At 47.4% G+C, this 16,882-nt stretch overlaps 1 protein-coding gene across 3 annotated transcripts; it reads right to left on the reverse strand.

The window, feature by feature from the left end:
• Window positions 1–1,562: 1,562 nt before the first annotated feature.
• HEY1 (hes related family bHLH transcription factor with YRPW motif 1) lies at window positions 1,563–4,942 on the reverse strand. 3 transcript variants are annotated; one of them, XM_065669406.1, is made up of 5 exons: window positions 4,755–4,942; window positions 4,563–4,638; window positions 4,401–4,484; window positions 4,180–4,285; window positions 1,563–3,411 (listed from the first exon to the last, which is right to left on the reverse strand). In XM_065669406.1, exons 1-5 carry the CDS (start codon window positions 4,844–4,846, stop codon window positions 2,828–2,830), a joined length of 942 nt encoding a protein of 313 aa, XP_065525478.1. In that variant the 5' UTR covers window positions 4,847–4,942; the 3' UTR covers window positions 1,563–2,827. The 3 variants fall into 3 exon arrangements, with proteins under 3 accessions (XP_065525478.1, XP_065525479.1, XP_065525480.1); XM_065669407.1 differs by having other exon boundaries at window positions 4,198–4,285; window positions 4,755–4,940; XM_065669408.1 differs by having other exon boundaries at window positions 4,204–4,285; window positions 4,755–4,936.
• Between the last annotated feature and the right edge of the window lie 11,940 nt (window positions 4,943–16,882).

The raw sequence follows: 16,882 nt of genomic DNA on the forward strand, positions 1-16,882 counted from the left end.
CTGGACTTCCAATCCTGGTGCTTCAGCTTCTGGGCCAGTGCTCTTTCCCTTTGAATTACTAGGTTTTGTGAGTTCCTAGGATTTGTTCATCTGCTTCTACAATAACAATCAGTAGGTTTTGAGTCTCTAAAACTTAGGCAAAATGAATTAAATCAGTCCTTTTCATTAATACCCTTGCTATTGGTAATGGAAAGAGATGACAGTAGATATAGAGACAAACACCAGCAGCTAAACTTTTATTGCACTATCTGCTTCTGAAGTCTATTCAAGAATAGGACAGTGGGACAAAAATAATTATAGGGGTCTTTCCACACAAAAGAGCCAGCTATTTAGAGGCAGGCAAAGTCATTTGAATGTCAATGAAATAACCATTAAAAGGCTGAGAAGCACTGCCATTTATTAAAAGATCTAAAGAATAGTTGCATGCACTATAGCAATCTTCTAGGTAGGAGTTGTTAATTTGGCATAAAAACCTATTACGGACAGGGCAGAGCATAATTAAACAGGAGACAATACACACTGTGAAAAGGAAACTGGATTTGGAGTTTTACAGCCTCTTATTTCATGTTTCTACATGAAATACTATGCTCTATAATCTGCCCTTAATAACACCTATGTATTTCCAGCTCCCACAGTGTTTTGCCTTTCATTTCTAGCAGTGGTCTCCTGCAGCCTATGGAGGAAGGTAAAACAAGGTTACGCACTTGAATGCTCTCCCACTCTTTCCAGCCTCACGGCAATCCTTCTTCCGAGAAAGCCTCTCATCAATGCCACTCCTTAATTGGCCCAAGAGCCCCACTTTAAACAAAGCTCTCGTCTCCCACAGGGCCAACTCTTTCTCCTATTCTGGCAGAGCTAAATCGAGACAAGGATGTGCTATTTACCACTGCAAGCATACTACAAATTCAAACATACAGGGAAGAAGCGAGGTACTTCCAGGAAAAGTCATTGGTGTTCTGCAGGTAGAGATTTGCAGATAGCATGGACTGCATTTGGAGAAAAGATATCTATGTGTCAGCCTGTTGGGTTTTTACTTAAAGAAAAAGTGTAAGACACCAGTAGTATAGCTCAGTAACAAATACAGGATCCATAGAAGCCCTTGGGCAGATTTTGTTCTAATGCCCTGAATGTGCGTTAATCAGACTTTTTGTTAGGTACAAAACTTTGCTACAGAGCTCTAGGACAGATAAAGATCTCATGAGACTCCACATTTTTAAAGATAATCACTTCTTGATATCAATACAGATCAGTAGGAGTATTCAGGTGCAGTGCAGCCTAACCTCCTCTTCTGCAGTAACCTGAGTGCATTCACTGTCTGCCCACACACTGCAGGTGAGTAAAAGTGACATGCAAAATGAATCCCATGTTCTCCTTCCCTCAACTGTTAACTCTGAGGCACTGTGGTTCTTTATCTACTCAGCCAGTGTAACCAACTATACCATAGTATTTGAGAAAAAAAGTAAATACAAATGCCTACAGCAGGACTAAGTAACAATTGTTTGACATCTCCCGTGATACCCAGAGGCATAGAATTCCCCACTGATATATATCAGACAAGCATGTAGTTTAAAATACTTTGTTCTTTCTCTTTTATTTAGCCACAACACAAATACAAGAGCAGTCAAACCCTGTCCAGTGGAACTCACTAGATAAACCTGTTCAGATTAAGATTCTTATGAAATCAACCAAAATATGGATGTACATGCACACACACTCACACACACAAGAACGCAGCAGAGCACTTACAAAATGAGGGGTGGCACTGACCTGCACCTAAAAGCAAATCATCACAGAAAAATCAATGGGTTAGGATGTATCTGCTAAGTAACAAGGCTGTGCACTGACCAGGTTCCTGCTGTACTACTCCATTGGCTATTTAAATACCAGCATCATCCACTTCAGGTGCAAGTCTGAAGCTCACACAGGGGAAGGAGCCTGACCTCAGCTACCAAAGAATACAGGGCAATAGAACAAGCACTCCACTGTAACTCCGAGCAGAATCTGGCCCTATGAAATGAATAAACACATGTCCAGCTCCAGCTGAAAGACTACTGCAGGTGACAAGTTTCCTCCCTCTCCCTCTTCACTTCCCCAGCAACTAAACCCACCACCACACAGCATGTAATTTGGCTTGTGTACCCTCCCCACTCTAGAGTTTGCTCATACTGCTCCTTTTGGTGGAAGAAATACTGTTACAGATGTGAGAAACTGTCCACTAGGGAATAGAATAAGACCAAACCACTGCAGAAGAAATAGAAACAGAACTCTTAGATAAAAGCTGGTCCACTTGATTTGTCAACGCTCTGTTCAGAAATGTAAGACTCAAATATAGTTTACAAAAAGAGTAATTATTTATAGAACATCTGAATGTCAAAACACAAAACCACAGCTCGTTAGCACTGAGAAGAATGGTCTTGAAAAAACGATGAAGCTGCTGCTAACAATACTAGGTGACAGATCTCCATAAAAAGGCAGTCTGACGTACTCAGAAAAAATGAAACATTTGAAACAAATTGTTTACAGAAGTGATGTAAATCCTCAGCACAGATCTAACACAAGTGTTAACAACCACTATCATAATTTTATTTTTGGACAACTTTAGCAACCATTAAAAAAAAAAATCCTAACAAAATTGCTAATACAAAAATGTAGGGGGGAAAAAAAAAAAGGAAAAAAAAGAAAAATCCAAAGAGCTAGTTTTCAGACAAAGTTAGTTAAGGTGAAGCTGTACCTTTGTCCCAGTTTTTAAGAACTTCAACTTTAACCGTAGCATAACCCAGCTCAGCTAGGCTTGTAGGCTTCCCCACCCTCACTAAAGAGTTAGTTCTTAGAAGGCTCCAATCTCAGTCCCCCAGGGTCTGTATGGTTTGCTAAGGGTTGCTGACTGCGTTGGTGTAGACGGGCTCAGCACGCTGGGGGACAGCAGATGGAAGGAGCCAAACGAAAAAGGGAACGCAGACAGAGATGCCATGGAGGAGAGGAGAGGAGGAGCCAGTTTGGTAGTAGATGTGACCACGGGGAGCACTGGTCCAACGCTGCCATTTGGGGGCACTCTGAGTGAGGAAGTTTCAGCATGGGGGGCAGCAATTCTGGTCTGGTGATGTGGTTCTGCGGAAGACGCTGTAGTACTGGTATTACCGTGCCCATTTTGAGCCAGCAGCAACGGGTGAGATAAGTGAGGGTGATGTCCAAAGGCACTGCCCCAAGGAATGTGTCCAATGCCAGTGTGTGCACTACTCGCTGCTTCCCGCTGAGAGGCATAATTGTTGAGATGAGACACGAGGCGAACTCGCAGAGGATCAGAGGCGTCCAGACCCTCTATAATGCTCAGGTATCGAGCAACTTCAGCCAGGCACTCTCGAAAGCCCAGACTCCGATAGTCCATAGCCAGAGCATGAGCATCAAAATAACCTAAGAGAACAAAGAATGGAGTCTCAAGATGCTGTTTTCTAGTCGCTGTCTGCATGCAGCCTCCCCACTCCACCCTCCCCTATAAGCATATTTCACTTGGATGTGGTTAGTATTCCCAACCATATATTAGCTGCCAAGCTCCTTTTTTTTTTTCCCTCTTCTTTTCTGTCTAACAAGCTTTTCTTTTATATCTGTGCTGTGCTGCTGCAAGTCCCAAGACCAGTCACAGACTGCCACTTTCAAACTGGAATTGCACACTGCAGTGGAGGAAAGTATTTTTGTTCTTTCCATGTCTCCCCCACTGCAAGCAAAACCACAGTTCAGTGAAATTCATTAGAAACACAAGTCCTAACTTATCAGAGGGGAATTAGGCAGACAACGTACTTTTTCCCTAAAAGTGCATTTCATCGTTTATGCCAATTCTTTTCACTACTTATTTCAGCCTGTATTTCTTTCTAGTTTCTGTTGCGAACTTTCTAAAAGTTAGAGAAACAAGCACCCGACAACAACAAAACCTCTGAGTTTTCCAAGTTGCCAAAAGCCTTCTAGCAGTACTGACACATCGGTAGAGACTTGTAGTTTCTCCCCTAGAACAACCTAGAGTTCAGTGCTAGTGATGCCACAAATCTTGTCAAGCAGAAGTCCCAAATTCCTGATGAAACCTAAGAGTTTACATTCACTTTCTCCAAGCACTCCCACAGCACCCCGCACACCCCCAGGCTGGGAAACGCACTTCTCTCATAGCAGCCCCTCTGCAGAGCTGCTCACCTACTGTCAGGCACGAACCTTTACCTTTCCCTCCTGCCGTATGCAGCATTTTCAGGTGATCGACAGTCATCTGCAGGATCTCTGCTTTTTCCAGCTTGGCCGATCCCTAGGAGAGAAGGGGAAGCACGACGCGGTTTAGGCAAATCCAGAGACGTTAAAGAGGGGTGACCCTTCCTCCCGGGAACAGCAGGGAGGCAGAGCGGAGGATCACAGAGCGCTACCTGCTTCTCAAAGGCGCTGGGCACCAGCCTCCTCAGCTCGGACAGGCTGTTGTTGATGCGATCGCGGCGGCGCTTCTCGATGATCTAGGGCGGAAAGCAGAGGGTCAGGGGAAGGCGGCCGGGACTGAGGGGTAGCCGGGGCTGAGGGGGGAAGACACTCACGCCTCGGCGTCTCTTCCGGGCCAGGATCTGCGAGGTGGTGGAGGGCGACATGGAGCCCGCCGCCGAGCTCAGGTTCCTGCAAGGAATAGCGGGACGCCGGTCACCACAAGCACCGTCACCCAGGGGAAGGGGGCCCGGGGGTGCCGCTGCTCCGCGGGGCTGAGGAGAGGGCAGGGGCCGCCTCGCGCTCACCCATTCTCGTCCGCGCTCTCCTTCTCCACCTCGACGGCCTCGTCCAGCTCCTCGCTGTCCGAGGAGCTGTACTCGGGGTGCGCCCGCTTCATGGCTGCGGCGGCGGCGGCGGCGGCGCGCGGGCGGCCCTCGGGGGGGCGGCGCGCGCTGCGCGGGAGGAGGGCGCCCAGCGCGCGACCCGCGCCTCGTCCGGCGCCCGGCTCTGCCATGGCGTTCCCCCGGCTCGCCTCTTACCCGCGGGGGGGGGGGGGGGGGGGGGGGGCGGCAAGCGGGCGGGCCCGGCCGCGCAGGGCCGCGCAGGGCAGGGCCGGGCCGGGCCGGGCAGGAGGCGGCCGGGCGGGCCGGAGGCAGCAGCCGGTCGGGCAGCCTGGCAGAGCACGCCCGACGCCGCCCGCCGCCCAGCGCCGCCACGCGCGGCCCCCGCCACCCCCATTGGCAGCCGGCGCCCCGGCCTCAGCCAATTGCCGCGGGCCGGTGGCTGAGCCCCGCCCCCTCGGCTGGGAGCGGGGCGGGGGGGGGGGCGGTGCTGGCGCGGCCGCGCGCCGCCGGCCGTGGGAAAGTGGAGCGGGGGGCGCGGGGCGGCGCGCGGCAGCGGCGGCCAACGCGTGCGGACCTCGGCGGGGGGGGAGCAGGAGAGGGGGGGCTGGGATAGGGATAAGGATAGGGATGGGGATGGGGGATGGGGATGGGGATAGGGATAACGATAGGGAATAGGAATAGGGATGGGGACGGGGACGGGGACGGGGATGGGGATGGGGATGGGGATGGGGATGGGGACGGGGATGGGGATAAGGATAGGGAATAGGGATGGGGATGGGGATGGGGACGGGGACGGGGATGGGGACAGGGATGGGGATACGGATGAGGATGAGGATGGGGACAGGGATAGGGATAGGGATGGGGGTGGGGAGGCACGTCTGCGGCTGGGAACGGAGCTGTGCGGGTACGCAGGGCAAAGCCGGGGCGCCCGCCGGGCTGCCGCCAGCCCTCCCGCCCCGGTATCCCGAGCCCTGCAGGTCACTGGCACCCAGCGGAGGCCGGAGTGGCGTCGGAGCGGCTCCCCGAGACCCCAACGTGCTGCGTGAGGAGGAGGGGAAGCCTGCGCTGAAGCTGCTCGCCCCTCGCCCTCCTTCGAAAAGATGCGTTAAATGGGGGGCTAAAGCGCCGGTGTTGAGGAGGGTTAAACTTGAGGGGTTTAATATGTTGACAGTGCAAAGGAAATCAAGGCGTCCCTCTTGCCTGTGCCTTTCTAACCTGCCGGCCAAATCCTTTCCATGTCTGCCACCCTCCCTGTATTTTCGGGGTGGGGAGAAGCAGGAGCAGCTTTTAAGAATCGAAAGCAAACGACGGGCTCTGCTGTGCAGTGGCTGGCCAGGAAGAAGGAGTGAGAAGACAGGTTAGCGCTGCCCGCAGGGTGTGCAGAGCTCAGGCTGGTGCGCTCGCAGTGGGCACACGCTGCTTTGCACCGAGCGAGGGGGCCCTGAGTCCCGCTGCCGGTTGCCCCCGAATTGCCGTGTTCCCCAGCACAAGTGCTCGTTATTCTGCCAGCTTTCTCATGCTCAGATACTGGCAAAATGGGACAGGTGAAATGAGGGTGTACTCTTTGAGGTGGTTTCATACTAATTAAGTTCTCATTTACATGAAGCCTTTCAACTAAGTCTCCTTTTCCAAGATGATTCTTTTGCGTTTTGCAAGTGGAGGGGCTGGAGAATAACCAAGGTGTGCACGGTGACGGAGAAGAATTTATGAACTCAGATCTCCCCATTTAAAGACCCTGAAATAGCTGCCTTCAGCCTCCTGCTTCTTTAGGTAAAAGTTCCTGGCACAGAGTTGATCCAGATTTCATGGAGTTGCCCATATTTTTCCGAAGCGTCCCTGGTGGGAAAAAAAATGGAAGCAAGGACCAGGCTAAAGGCAGTAAAAGAGCTCCAGTTAGCAAGATAGGAACAGTCCTGTGGCCATCTCTGAGAAGCTAACAGAAGGCGACAGAAATATTCTGTTCCCACATTACATTTTCCATAAATCTATGCTGTCTGCAGTGCTATGATTAAGCTTGTGTCACCACTTCTATTGCATCCACATTTACAGCTTCTATAGTTTAGTTGTGAAATATCTCTGCCTGCATCATTTGCTATTACAGGAGCAAAGACCAGGTCAGTGGAAGGTGAAGTGACATTTATGCCTTTTCGGCCTGCAGACCACAGATCTGTCTTCTCCTATCCATGCACGTGTATGTCTTTCTCCTACTATGGGAAAAAAAGCATTGTAAAAGAAGTTACTTGGCATTAAGCATTCACTGCCTGTGAGTAGAGGTCTGGCCACCCAGGTTCCCAGCAGTCAGATCCTGCCTCCCATCCTTTGGCTCTGTGAGCCACTGGGGCCAGGCAGCCTTCAAAGGTGCTTTCGGAGCTTGTGAAGACACTGACTTCTCCAAACGATTTACAGGAAGAAGCAGGTAGAAGTGTGGCTGTGCCTCAGTATGAACAATTGCAGTTGGCTATCAGCAGCCATGGGAAGATAAGGAATGTTTGCCCATGTGTGGTTCAGTCTTCCCATCTGGCACTTAGGAGGAGCAGGCAGCCAAACCAGCTTTAAATTACTCTTGTGCTTTTCTGGTACTGGGCAGGGCCTGATCCTCAGCATTGGTCTAATTGTTAAGAGTGGCCCAAAAGGAAGTTTTATTAGCAGAAATTACCAATACGTTGAGATGATGCTGTCTTGCTCCTCTCTCTCCAGAAGGGCAGACGGGAGAGCAGCCCTTTGCTCCCCAAAGTCCAAGGAAATTAGAATGACAGTGTACAAGAAGATGGGCACTTCTAAAAACAGCTTAATTTCAGGCCCCACACAAATACCTTCGCAGCAGTGAGGCAATGAACCTTAGGAGATGACAGCCTTTTCCCCTGGCCCCTACACCTCCACAGTGCCTCCCTTCTTCTTGCTTCACACTGCAGCACAGGCATATTCTTACCTTCTACATGCCTACCTCTCTACAGCCATGCCAGTGCCTCAGTGACCCCACCATCCAAACACTTTGTCCCACACCTCTTCCTACCATACACACCAGCATGCTTGCCTCCCCGCTGCTTCCCAGTCTCTTCCAGGTCTGGCAAAACTCAGTGCTTCCAGATCCAGGCACTGCAGCCACATCTGACCATCCCAGTGCTGGAAGCAGGGGTGGCAGAACAGAGTAAAGCCATCACAGTAAAGCAGAGACTCAGGTTTGAGACACTCAGAAGCCGTTGGTTGCAACCGTCCCTTAGAAGACAGAAGACTGCCACCTTTTATATGCACCCCTACTTTTCTTCGCTGAATGCCTCCTACAGCGATTTCGGTGCTAGTCAAAGTCCCGCTGAAAAGGAGTTGTTTATTGCTGCTGCAGGCTTCCCTCCAGCAGAGACCTGCCACTGCTGACCCTTGCTCTACTGTGTGTGCTAAATTAACTCCCATCCCCTTCCTTTAGGTCTTCTCTCCCAAGGGAGCAATTGCTTTGAAGAGTAATCCTGTCAACCTGTCGCCCCCGAGTCCCGGAAATTCACCGTTACTATGGTGACTGTGCCCAATTCAACCAGTGGCTTTGGCACTCCAGCTAGGCAAAACCACTAACGTTCCCCAAGACCCCTACAATCCCCCTCCCTCCCGTGTATACCAAGCTGCAGCATCAGTTCTGCAAGCAAGAGGTTGCTGTGTCGATTGTTGGTTCCACTGACACAGTTCAAAATTAGTTACCACAGATGGAATGGAAGTGAACAGGGGTGACAAAAGAGTTCTTTAGACTTCTTGCATGATCTGTTAGCAGTAAATAACTGTAGACGTCATGTAAATGACTGCAAATGTATTTTCACAGGAGCTGAGCACTGAAATTTGTGTCTGCACATCTCTGATACCCAGTTCAGAAGTTAGATTTGAGTCCTCTCTGAACATGCTGGCCTAAAAGTTCTGCAGTGCAGATGCCTTTATGCTGGAGCATCAGCTGCAGCAGAAGGACGTTCACACTGACATGCATCTATAGTGATGTCCAGGTTGTCAGGACATTTCTGTCTTCAAGCTGGCCAAGGATGAGGATAATTTTTACAAAGTCCTTGCTGTAAGCAGAATGCCGTAGCTGCAACACTTCTGCTGCAGCGTTAGGTTTCAGCTCTCATTCTTTGTAAGCAGCGTATAGCTAGAAATAAGGAAGACTAGCACTGTCAGCATATTAACAGCAGCAGTGCAGACAGATCTCTCTTCTGAATGGCTCCAAACAACGCAGGTAGTCTTTGCATTTACCTGATAAGGCTTCAGCTCATCTCCAAAGCCAGACCTGGGCTATAACTGTGTAAAAGGCTAATCTGTGAATCTGCATTCAACCTGCCGACAGGCAAAGCTACCTCATATTCAGTCAGTCCTCTGATTGAGGGGGAACACGCAGATTGTCTATTTTATCACTGGTTTCCTTTCCAATCAATTCAACCCCTTTTCTTCTTTTATGCAAGCCTCCCTCTGAGCCAGGGCTCTTAAAGACAGCAGCTTCTTCCACTAGACATCCCTTCTTCCATTCCCAAAGCACAGTCTGTCCTGTGCACTGAAGGAGGCCAACATCCTACAGGGGGAATGACACCAGGTCATGTTAATTAATGGCTGTCTTGTAACAGATGAAAAGGGGACTGACTTGGGGTGGCACAGCGTAGAAAATTCTGGCTTCATCTGCAGCCACCTTTGCTCAGGAAAATGTCATGTCCACGTGTGTAAGAGTGTACCTTGTGTGCAAAACCACACAAGAGGTTTAGTGACATCTTATTGCAGGACAGCCTCCATCAGCACTGCCAAATGCTAGAGTGGACAGCGGCCACAGACGTGGATCACCTACAAACACCATCCCACCAAGTTGACGGTTTCACTGTAGCTGAGCTGTTTATTTGTGCCCATATTCATTTCTCAGCATCACAGTTTGATCACAGTATAGCTTGCATCAGATATTGCAGAGTAAAAGCCTGTTTTTCTTTTTGCAGACCTCTATTCAAGCAAACCCTCTGTAGTTTGCCCAGATAGTTTTCTTCTGTTCCTGCAGTACTTTTCTCATAATTGGACTGAGGAATAATCATACAGAAACTTGCTCTGGTTTCCTGCTGTCGAAATCCTTGCAGTCCGCCAAGAAACAGTCTGACTAGCCATTTTTCCTGTGCAATTTTGCAACTTCAGTGTTCTGAGAGCAGTGTTCAAACCACGTTCTGTGTTATACAGTGATGTATGGAAGTCCCTGCTCCAAAGAGTGCCTACAGTCTGAGCCCAACTTTGAGTTGTCTTTACCAATAAGGTGAAGCTTTGAGAAAAATGTGTGTGCTTGTGAGGAAGCATAGGATAGAAAACAACTCTCAGACCTTCTGTTCTACTGTGCAGATTTTATTTAAAAGTGTGCTTTTCAAGGGGAAAACCTGACTTTGGGGCAAATAGAAACAATCTTTTCTCCTAAAAAGTTTCTAAGAATGCAATTTCATCATGCAAAAATAAAAATGCAAGTTGAGCATGCGACTTACATGTTGGTAAGTACAGCTTGGAATAAAGCAAATCAAAGCAATAGTTTATTGCTTTTGAAGGTACCAGCTATTGAAAGCTTTGATGACCATTGCACAGACAGGTTAAATGAAAGCAGTGGATATCAGATGTGGTGAGCACTGACTTTCAAGGCCAGGTTGGACGAAGCCTTGTGTGGGATGGTTTAGTCTGAGGTGTCCCTGTCCATGGCAGGGGGGTTGGAACTAGATGATCTTGAGGTCCTTTCCAACCCTAACTATTCTATGATTCTATGACTCCTGGAAAAGTGTCTCTCTTTTCTTTCAGATGATAACTTATATTCACCTCACACCTTTCTGCCATAGCATTTACTAGACACCTGCTGCCCCACAGCAATCAGCCACCTGAACAAAAGCTAGACCTGGGGAAACAACCACTGCACAAGACACCCCCAGTCACAAAGTAATGAACTGTGAGGGGGTGTTTACCATGTGTGACAAGAGTGAGAAAGTGCCAGGGATTTTTAATTGCCACAAGGCCGTCAAGGCTTTGGCTGAGGTTTCATCATGGAGATCCTGGCAAAGTAACCTGATTTTGCCTACTTCAGATAAAATGAAGACTCAGCTTGACTGGCTTGAATGTGAAACCTTATTCCAGGCAGGCAGAGTATTTGGACATCGGAGGATAGCAAAATCAAATCCTATCATCAGTTGTCTCTTCCATGACGTTATGGAATTCCAGGATAAATATAAACAACCGAAGTGCCACTCTGATTCTGCCAGAACAAAGTTACATACTGAGCCTACTTTTTGTTAGGTTCCTAAATTGTTTTCATTTCCTAAATAATCTGCATGTGTATCAGCATCTGACCTGAGGCGTTTTGACTCCAAACTGAGGGGTTGTAAAGCAGCTGGTTTTCGGATTCAAGCCAATTTTGAAGTGCCACAAAAACACAGTAACAAAATAGCAATGGCCTGTGCTGACACTGAGGGCATTTTCCTGAAAGATGCCTTATTTCAGTCTTGCTCACAGTACTTAAAAGCTGCAGCATTCTTACATGTTTCAGAAAAGTCAAGACTTGTGAATCCTGCAGAGCTGACCGGTATAGCAGTGCAAAACTAATACCCTGTGTGGATCCACTGTTCTCAGAGCAACCTTCACTTCATCTGCTTTTAAATAAGAAAAACTATAACTAATACTGTCTGTGGGTCCACAGTTCTCAGAGTGACCTTCATTTCATCTGCTTTTAAAGAAGAAAAATTATTCCAGGAGAAATAATTTTCTTCCAAAATAGCACCCACCTGAAAGGTTTATTCCAGATAATCTCAGTTATATGGGAACAGGAGCTACCAAAGCAGCATGCCAGGCCAGCTATAACAGTAAGTTCCCATGCATACCCAGGCTTCCTTTCTGATTTATACTGCTGTAGCTGCAATAAAAATCCCTTGGGTTTTCCTGTCAAAAAAAGCCATATAGCTAGGACATGCCTTTCGATACATAACTGTCTGAGCACTGCGATGCCGTGATGACGAGCTCTGTATGAACACCTCCACAGTCAGTATTAATGGCAGTGCTCTAAAGCAAGTGCAAACAGTCACACACCCGTAATGCTTAAACCACAGCAAATGTGTTTAATCCCACACAATAGCTCTGTTATAATATGTCTTGAAGCTGTGGTCGGCTGGGGACGTGGTGACCACTTCTCACATATATAACGTATACCAAACATATTCAGCTTGGCAGGAAGACAAGAAGCTGGAAGTGTCACACTGGAGCATAGCCCCCTGACAGCATGAGACATGTGCTTGTAAGCTGTCTCAAGGAGGATATTTGATTGCCCCCTTTCTTCTTCTGCCTCTCTCCCAACAAAAGTGGAGTGACCTCCTCCATGACCTGGCAAGTGCTGAAATTCCCCAAACACATTTTTCTGTTGTGCCCCAATGCTGAACAAAAGGAAACGGAGCAGCCTCTATATACTTGAAGCATGGAAAGAAAGCAATAGCTGGTTCTTGCTCGTCCTGCAAATGCAGACCTTCACCTCCTGGTCTGCGTGGTTTGCGCTGCCTCCCACGTTTATCTGCTGTATCCTCAGCAGCTCTTTGGGATTTATATTCTTAGTTACTTATTTATACGTTTATTTATTTATTTGGAGCAGGGCAGAGCGGGGGGTGGATGGGGGAAGGCGGGGGGGTCTATGTAATTGCAGTTTACACTGCGTTCCCACGCTACTATTGTTTGCGGCTTTATTTCCTATTCCCATCACGTGTGCTAATTAGTTGGAGCTGCTGGCTAGCTGGGAGGCGTGTGTCTGGACTAAAAGCAGAAAGATCACTTCCCGGAGGGATCTAGGCAATCTGAACAATTCTTTGCTTTACTTTCAGCCCTCTCCCTCCCCCTGGCTTTACCACTCAGGGAAGAGAGAAGTGCTGATTGTCAAATGCTAGCAATGGAAACGGCACAGATTTTCTTTTCTGAAAAGGAGCAGCTCACAGAGTCAAAGAAAATCAGGCTGGAAGGAACATCTCATCTGTGCTTAAAAACCTGATTTTTGTTTCTTTGTTTTTCCCTCGAGAAATCCCCAGCGTCTTTCTGTTGTGGCTAAGAAGGTGAAAGCAGCACTTTAAAAAATCCTCAGGTTATTTTTGCCTGCCCTTAGGAAATGAGTCAGATTTTTATGGCAAGGCTAAAGCTAGCTCATGCCACGGCTTGCAAAACAAAGTGAGACCCAGAGAGAGAGAGAGAGAGAGAATTACCTGAGTCATGGCAACAGCTTATTAGTGCAGGCGTCAGGCAGTAAGGCCAAGTCACATGGCGAGACCAAGTACCTGTGCATGGATCAGGTCTTAGACTCAGTGTTTGGTTTGATTTAGGGTGTTGTTTATTTTTCTTTTAGATCTCCACTTAAATCCTCCTATCCATAGCCCTGGTGCTTTCCAAACACCAAGCACACCAGGCCCTCCTCAGACTGGGCAGGCAACACGCAGCCCACACAGACACAGGATGGAGCCCTTCCAGTGGGAGCTGCCAGGGTCCCACCGACCCCTGGCGTCACATCAGTGGCCTTGGCTGAAACCCATCCTTCTCTTGCAGTCAGCAAGCCCTGGGGCTGTGCTCCTTAGGCATTAATAGTCCTCACCCCACTGGTCTAGAGTGACCCTCCATGTTCTCCAGTTTCACAGCCCACGGAAAAAAGTGGGGGGCTAAGAGTATGCGAGCAAGGACAAGTGCTGCAGCTGCACAGGGGAGAGGGCCCTGCAGCCAGTGAACCCCAGAGAGTCATAGCTTGTGCTCTTCACATTTCAATCCTGGGCAACTGGTTTGAGTGTCTAATGCCTGCATCAGCACTGGGGTCAGGCTCTGCAAAGGCACGGGCGTGCTCAGGAGGAGGCAGGTCCTAACCTATTACATTGAAGGGAAAGTGCCAAGCACTCACCCAGAAACAGGAGAAGGTCTAAGGCTTCATTTGATTCTCTTTCACCACACACAAGCTCATGAAAGCAGAGGTTTGCTGCTAATAACCCTAGTCAGGCTCAGTGCAAGTACAGCCTGTGCTATACAGCTCCAGTAATGTCTAAGGAAAAGCCCAAAGAAATGGCTCAGCTACTGTGCTGCTGTGGGATTACAGCTAGAAAAAAAAGTTAAATTTCCATTTTGTGGGAAATTCCAATATTTTTGTTTTGTTTTGTTTTGTTTTCACTTGGGTCAGGGAAAATTGAAGTATCTTCAGTCTGTTTGGTTTGGGGTTTTCCTGTCCTTTCTGTGGGGAAAACAAGTCCCAGGTTTTGGAAACAATGAAAACACTTCCCTGTGAGTCAGCTCAGCTTTATAGAGTATCTCTTTTGAGTGTCACATTAATACTTGGACATTGTCATTTATGTCATCCCCCAACCCTGTTTTTTCTTTCTGGGTTACCTGTCTCTTCAGCTTGGAGTAAAGGAAAGTACTTTGAATTACTGAAGGTACAGGCTGGCCCAGAGCAAGGCTGGGTAGTTTTCCTGCCGTAGAAAGAAGTGTTTTACAGAGTCACCATGCAAGGCTTCAGAGCTGGCATCCTCATACCACCATGCACATCCTGCTTTCTCTTCATAACATCCTTTGCCACTTACAGATGCTTCACGTCTATGCGGTAGCTCCAATCACTTTCGTAAGTAAATTAGGGAAATATTTGCAGTCTAGCTTTCAGTGAGATAAGGAGCTAGAATTTCGGGAGAGATGTGATCAAGTAGCTGGTGTCCCAGCCCTCTGCAGATGAGCAGGCATGGTCTGCCTTGGAGTCAGGGTCATCCACCATGAATGTGGAGAAGCTCAATGAGGTGAAGACCTGCAGAGCCCTCCTTGCGTCGCAGCCTGCTTTATTCAGGAAACAGGTGGCCAGCGAGGAAGGCACCCTATATAAATATGGAGGGCATTTGTATCTGCATCGTTAACTTCATTATTTCCATTAAATAACCCCAGGCTTGCTCCCAGGTTTATACCTTTGTCAGTCGTGACAAGCAAATAGGCCTGGGCAGTGCCCTGTCAGATCTTTTCATGGTGGAAAGCATCCCTCTCCTTGGGAATGAATGCTCTGTTACTGAGGGGAAAGCTGGGCTTTAGTGTATCCCTAAGAGTCAGTGGAGTTTGCAGCTTTTAGCAACTGTGGTCTTCCACTGGCCTTAAAGATTACAATTTATTATTATTTATTTACTTTATAATACAACTCATAAACTGTTCTAGCCACTGACTTCCCAGAGATTTTGCTAATCTACCTGAATTGCATTGCAGGGATTGTTGAGTGTTCTGTTCTTGTATCTTCTAAGGATTTGTGAGGACCACCACCATGTTTGCACAAAGCAACCTGAACCAAAGGAAAAATAATCCAGCAAAGCAAGTCTGTGCACTATAGCAATTACAAAACTTCATCAGGGCCTAATCTAGTTAATGATTTTTTTAGTTCTTGCAACTCTATATTTAGAAATTAAAAAGCTGCAGCAAGGACAAAAAACCCAGCCCATCAGTGAGTCATTTGAAAGCTCTCTGTTCTTTTTCCTGTTTTCTCTCTGAATATGGAAAGCAGCTCACGATTTCTGTCCTGATATGCAAAGCCTATTGGCGACTGGTTTAGCTGCCTGAGGGAGCTTCACACAGACTTCATGGCCACAGCTGCCTACAACAGCTACTGCAATGGAACAACATAGTTCCAGATAAAAGAGAGGCTTCTGGGTGCATTGGTCATGGTAATCGCAAAATGCTCTGTGAAGATGTCCACCCCGTTTGGAACTACAAATTAAGTGAATGACTTAATTTCAACTTTCTCTCTGTGTGTGTACTGGTAGAATACACTTGGTTACACACAGAAATTCAAAAAATGGTGCTTTTCCATGGTCAGCAGAATGAATCAAACCTATGGAGTGATGCTTTACATCCTGATACTGACCCAGTATGTGTACCTGCCAGCTGGCTCCACAGTGCTGCTGCCTGTACCCACAGGCTGGCACTTGGACAGGAGGCAGACTGTGCTGCAGTGGGCATGAAGGCTTGGGCATGCTGACTACCCAGATCGACTCCAGTGGCATGACCAGTGTAAGACTAATCTAGGTCCCTCTTCTTCTCCAGTTTTGCATAAAACAGGTAGGATCTTCATTAGTTTGAATCTGCCATTTGTCAAATGGTGGGTGTTGGCCAACAGGCTTCAGTGTTACTGAGTGGGGAGTGACTGATCAATGGACAGATAAACAGCAGCACAGATAAATGAGATGGTTGCCAAAGCTTGGTTACCAAAGGAAATCCATTTTAAAAGAGCCTCTTTTGACTACTAAAATGTTTCCCCGTGGATTAGGAGGAAGAAATTATCTCTGTCCTTAGATGTAGTAGTAGCAATGATATTGTTGTAGACCTGATGGTTTAAATAAATGAGGTGCAGGCGTTTTAGGAAGAGTCAATATCTTTAGATCTAAGGTTTGTGTACCCAGTTTATCCACTTTCTCAGCTATATCACCTGGCCTAGTAAACGATACTCTCTTTCTTTACAAACTTTGCCTCTCTTAAGGATTTGTAAGACTCTTAGACACTGGAGTAATGGACCTCAGAGTAGGTACACAGATTAGATAGTTAATCAGTCACTCACAGATTGTTTCTGAGATAGGAGAGCTTTCATACGCTCTATTGGACATTTCCCAGGATTGTGATAACTGAGAATAGAGGATGGTCTCCATACTGCGTTTACAACTACAGGAATGTAGAGCCCGCCTTTAACTTGAAAATATTTGCATTAAGCATTCAGGCAATATAAAGGAAACTGATTACTTTATACCAGCTGGATTACAGCAGACCAATATTGACTTCAGATTTTGGTTGTCAGCAACATTTATTTTACTCAAGGTAAATATTGACTGTGGCACAGCCAAGGCCAGTATTTACTTTGGAGTAATATCAATCTTGAGGCTCAAAACTGGAAGTCGATATCTTCATTGTTATACTTTTTCATAAATATTGGGGGTTGGGGGCCTTCGGAATGGGAAACACATATATACGTAATTTAAGAGAGTAGTTCTGATTCAGTGAAGAAAAAAGAAAATATGGAAAGAAGGTTATTACCTTGGACCAGTAAAAGACAGGAGCTGCTGAAAGGAACAACACAATTGGAATATTATAACTCC

This window comes from Lathamus discolor, chromosome 2, assembly GCF_037157495.1.
Source record: "Lathamus discolor isolate bLatDis1 chromosome 2, bLatDis1.hap1, whole genome shotgun sequence".
Lineage (NCBI taxonomy): Eukaryota > Metazoa > Chordata > Aves > Psittaciformes > Psittacidae > Lathamus > Lathamus discolor.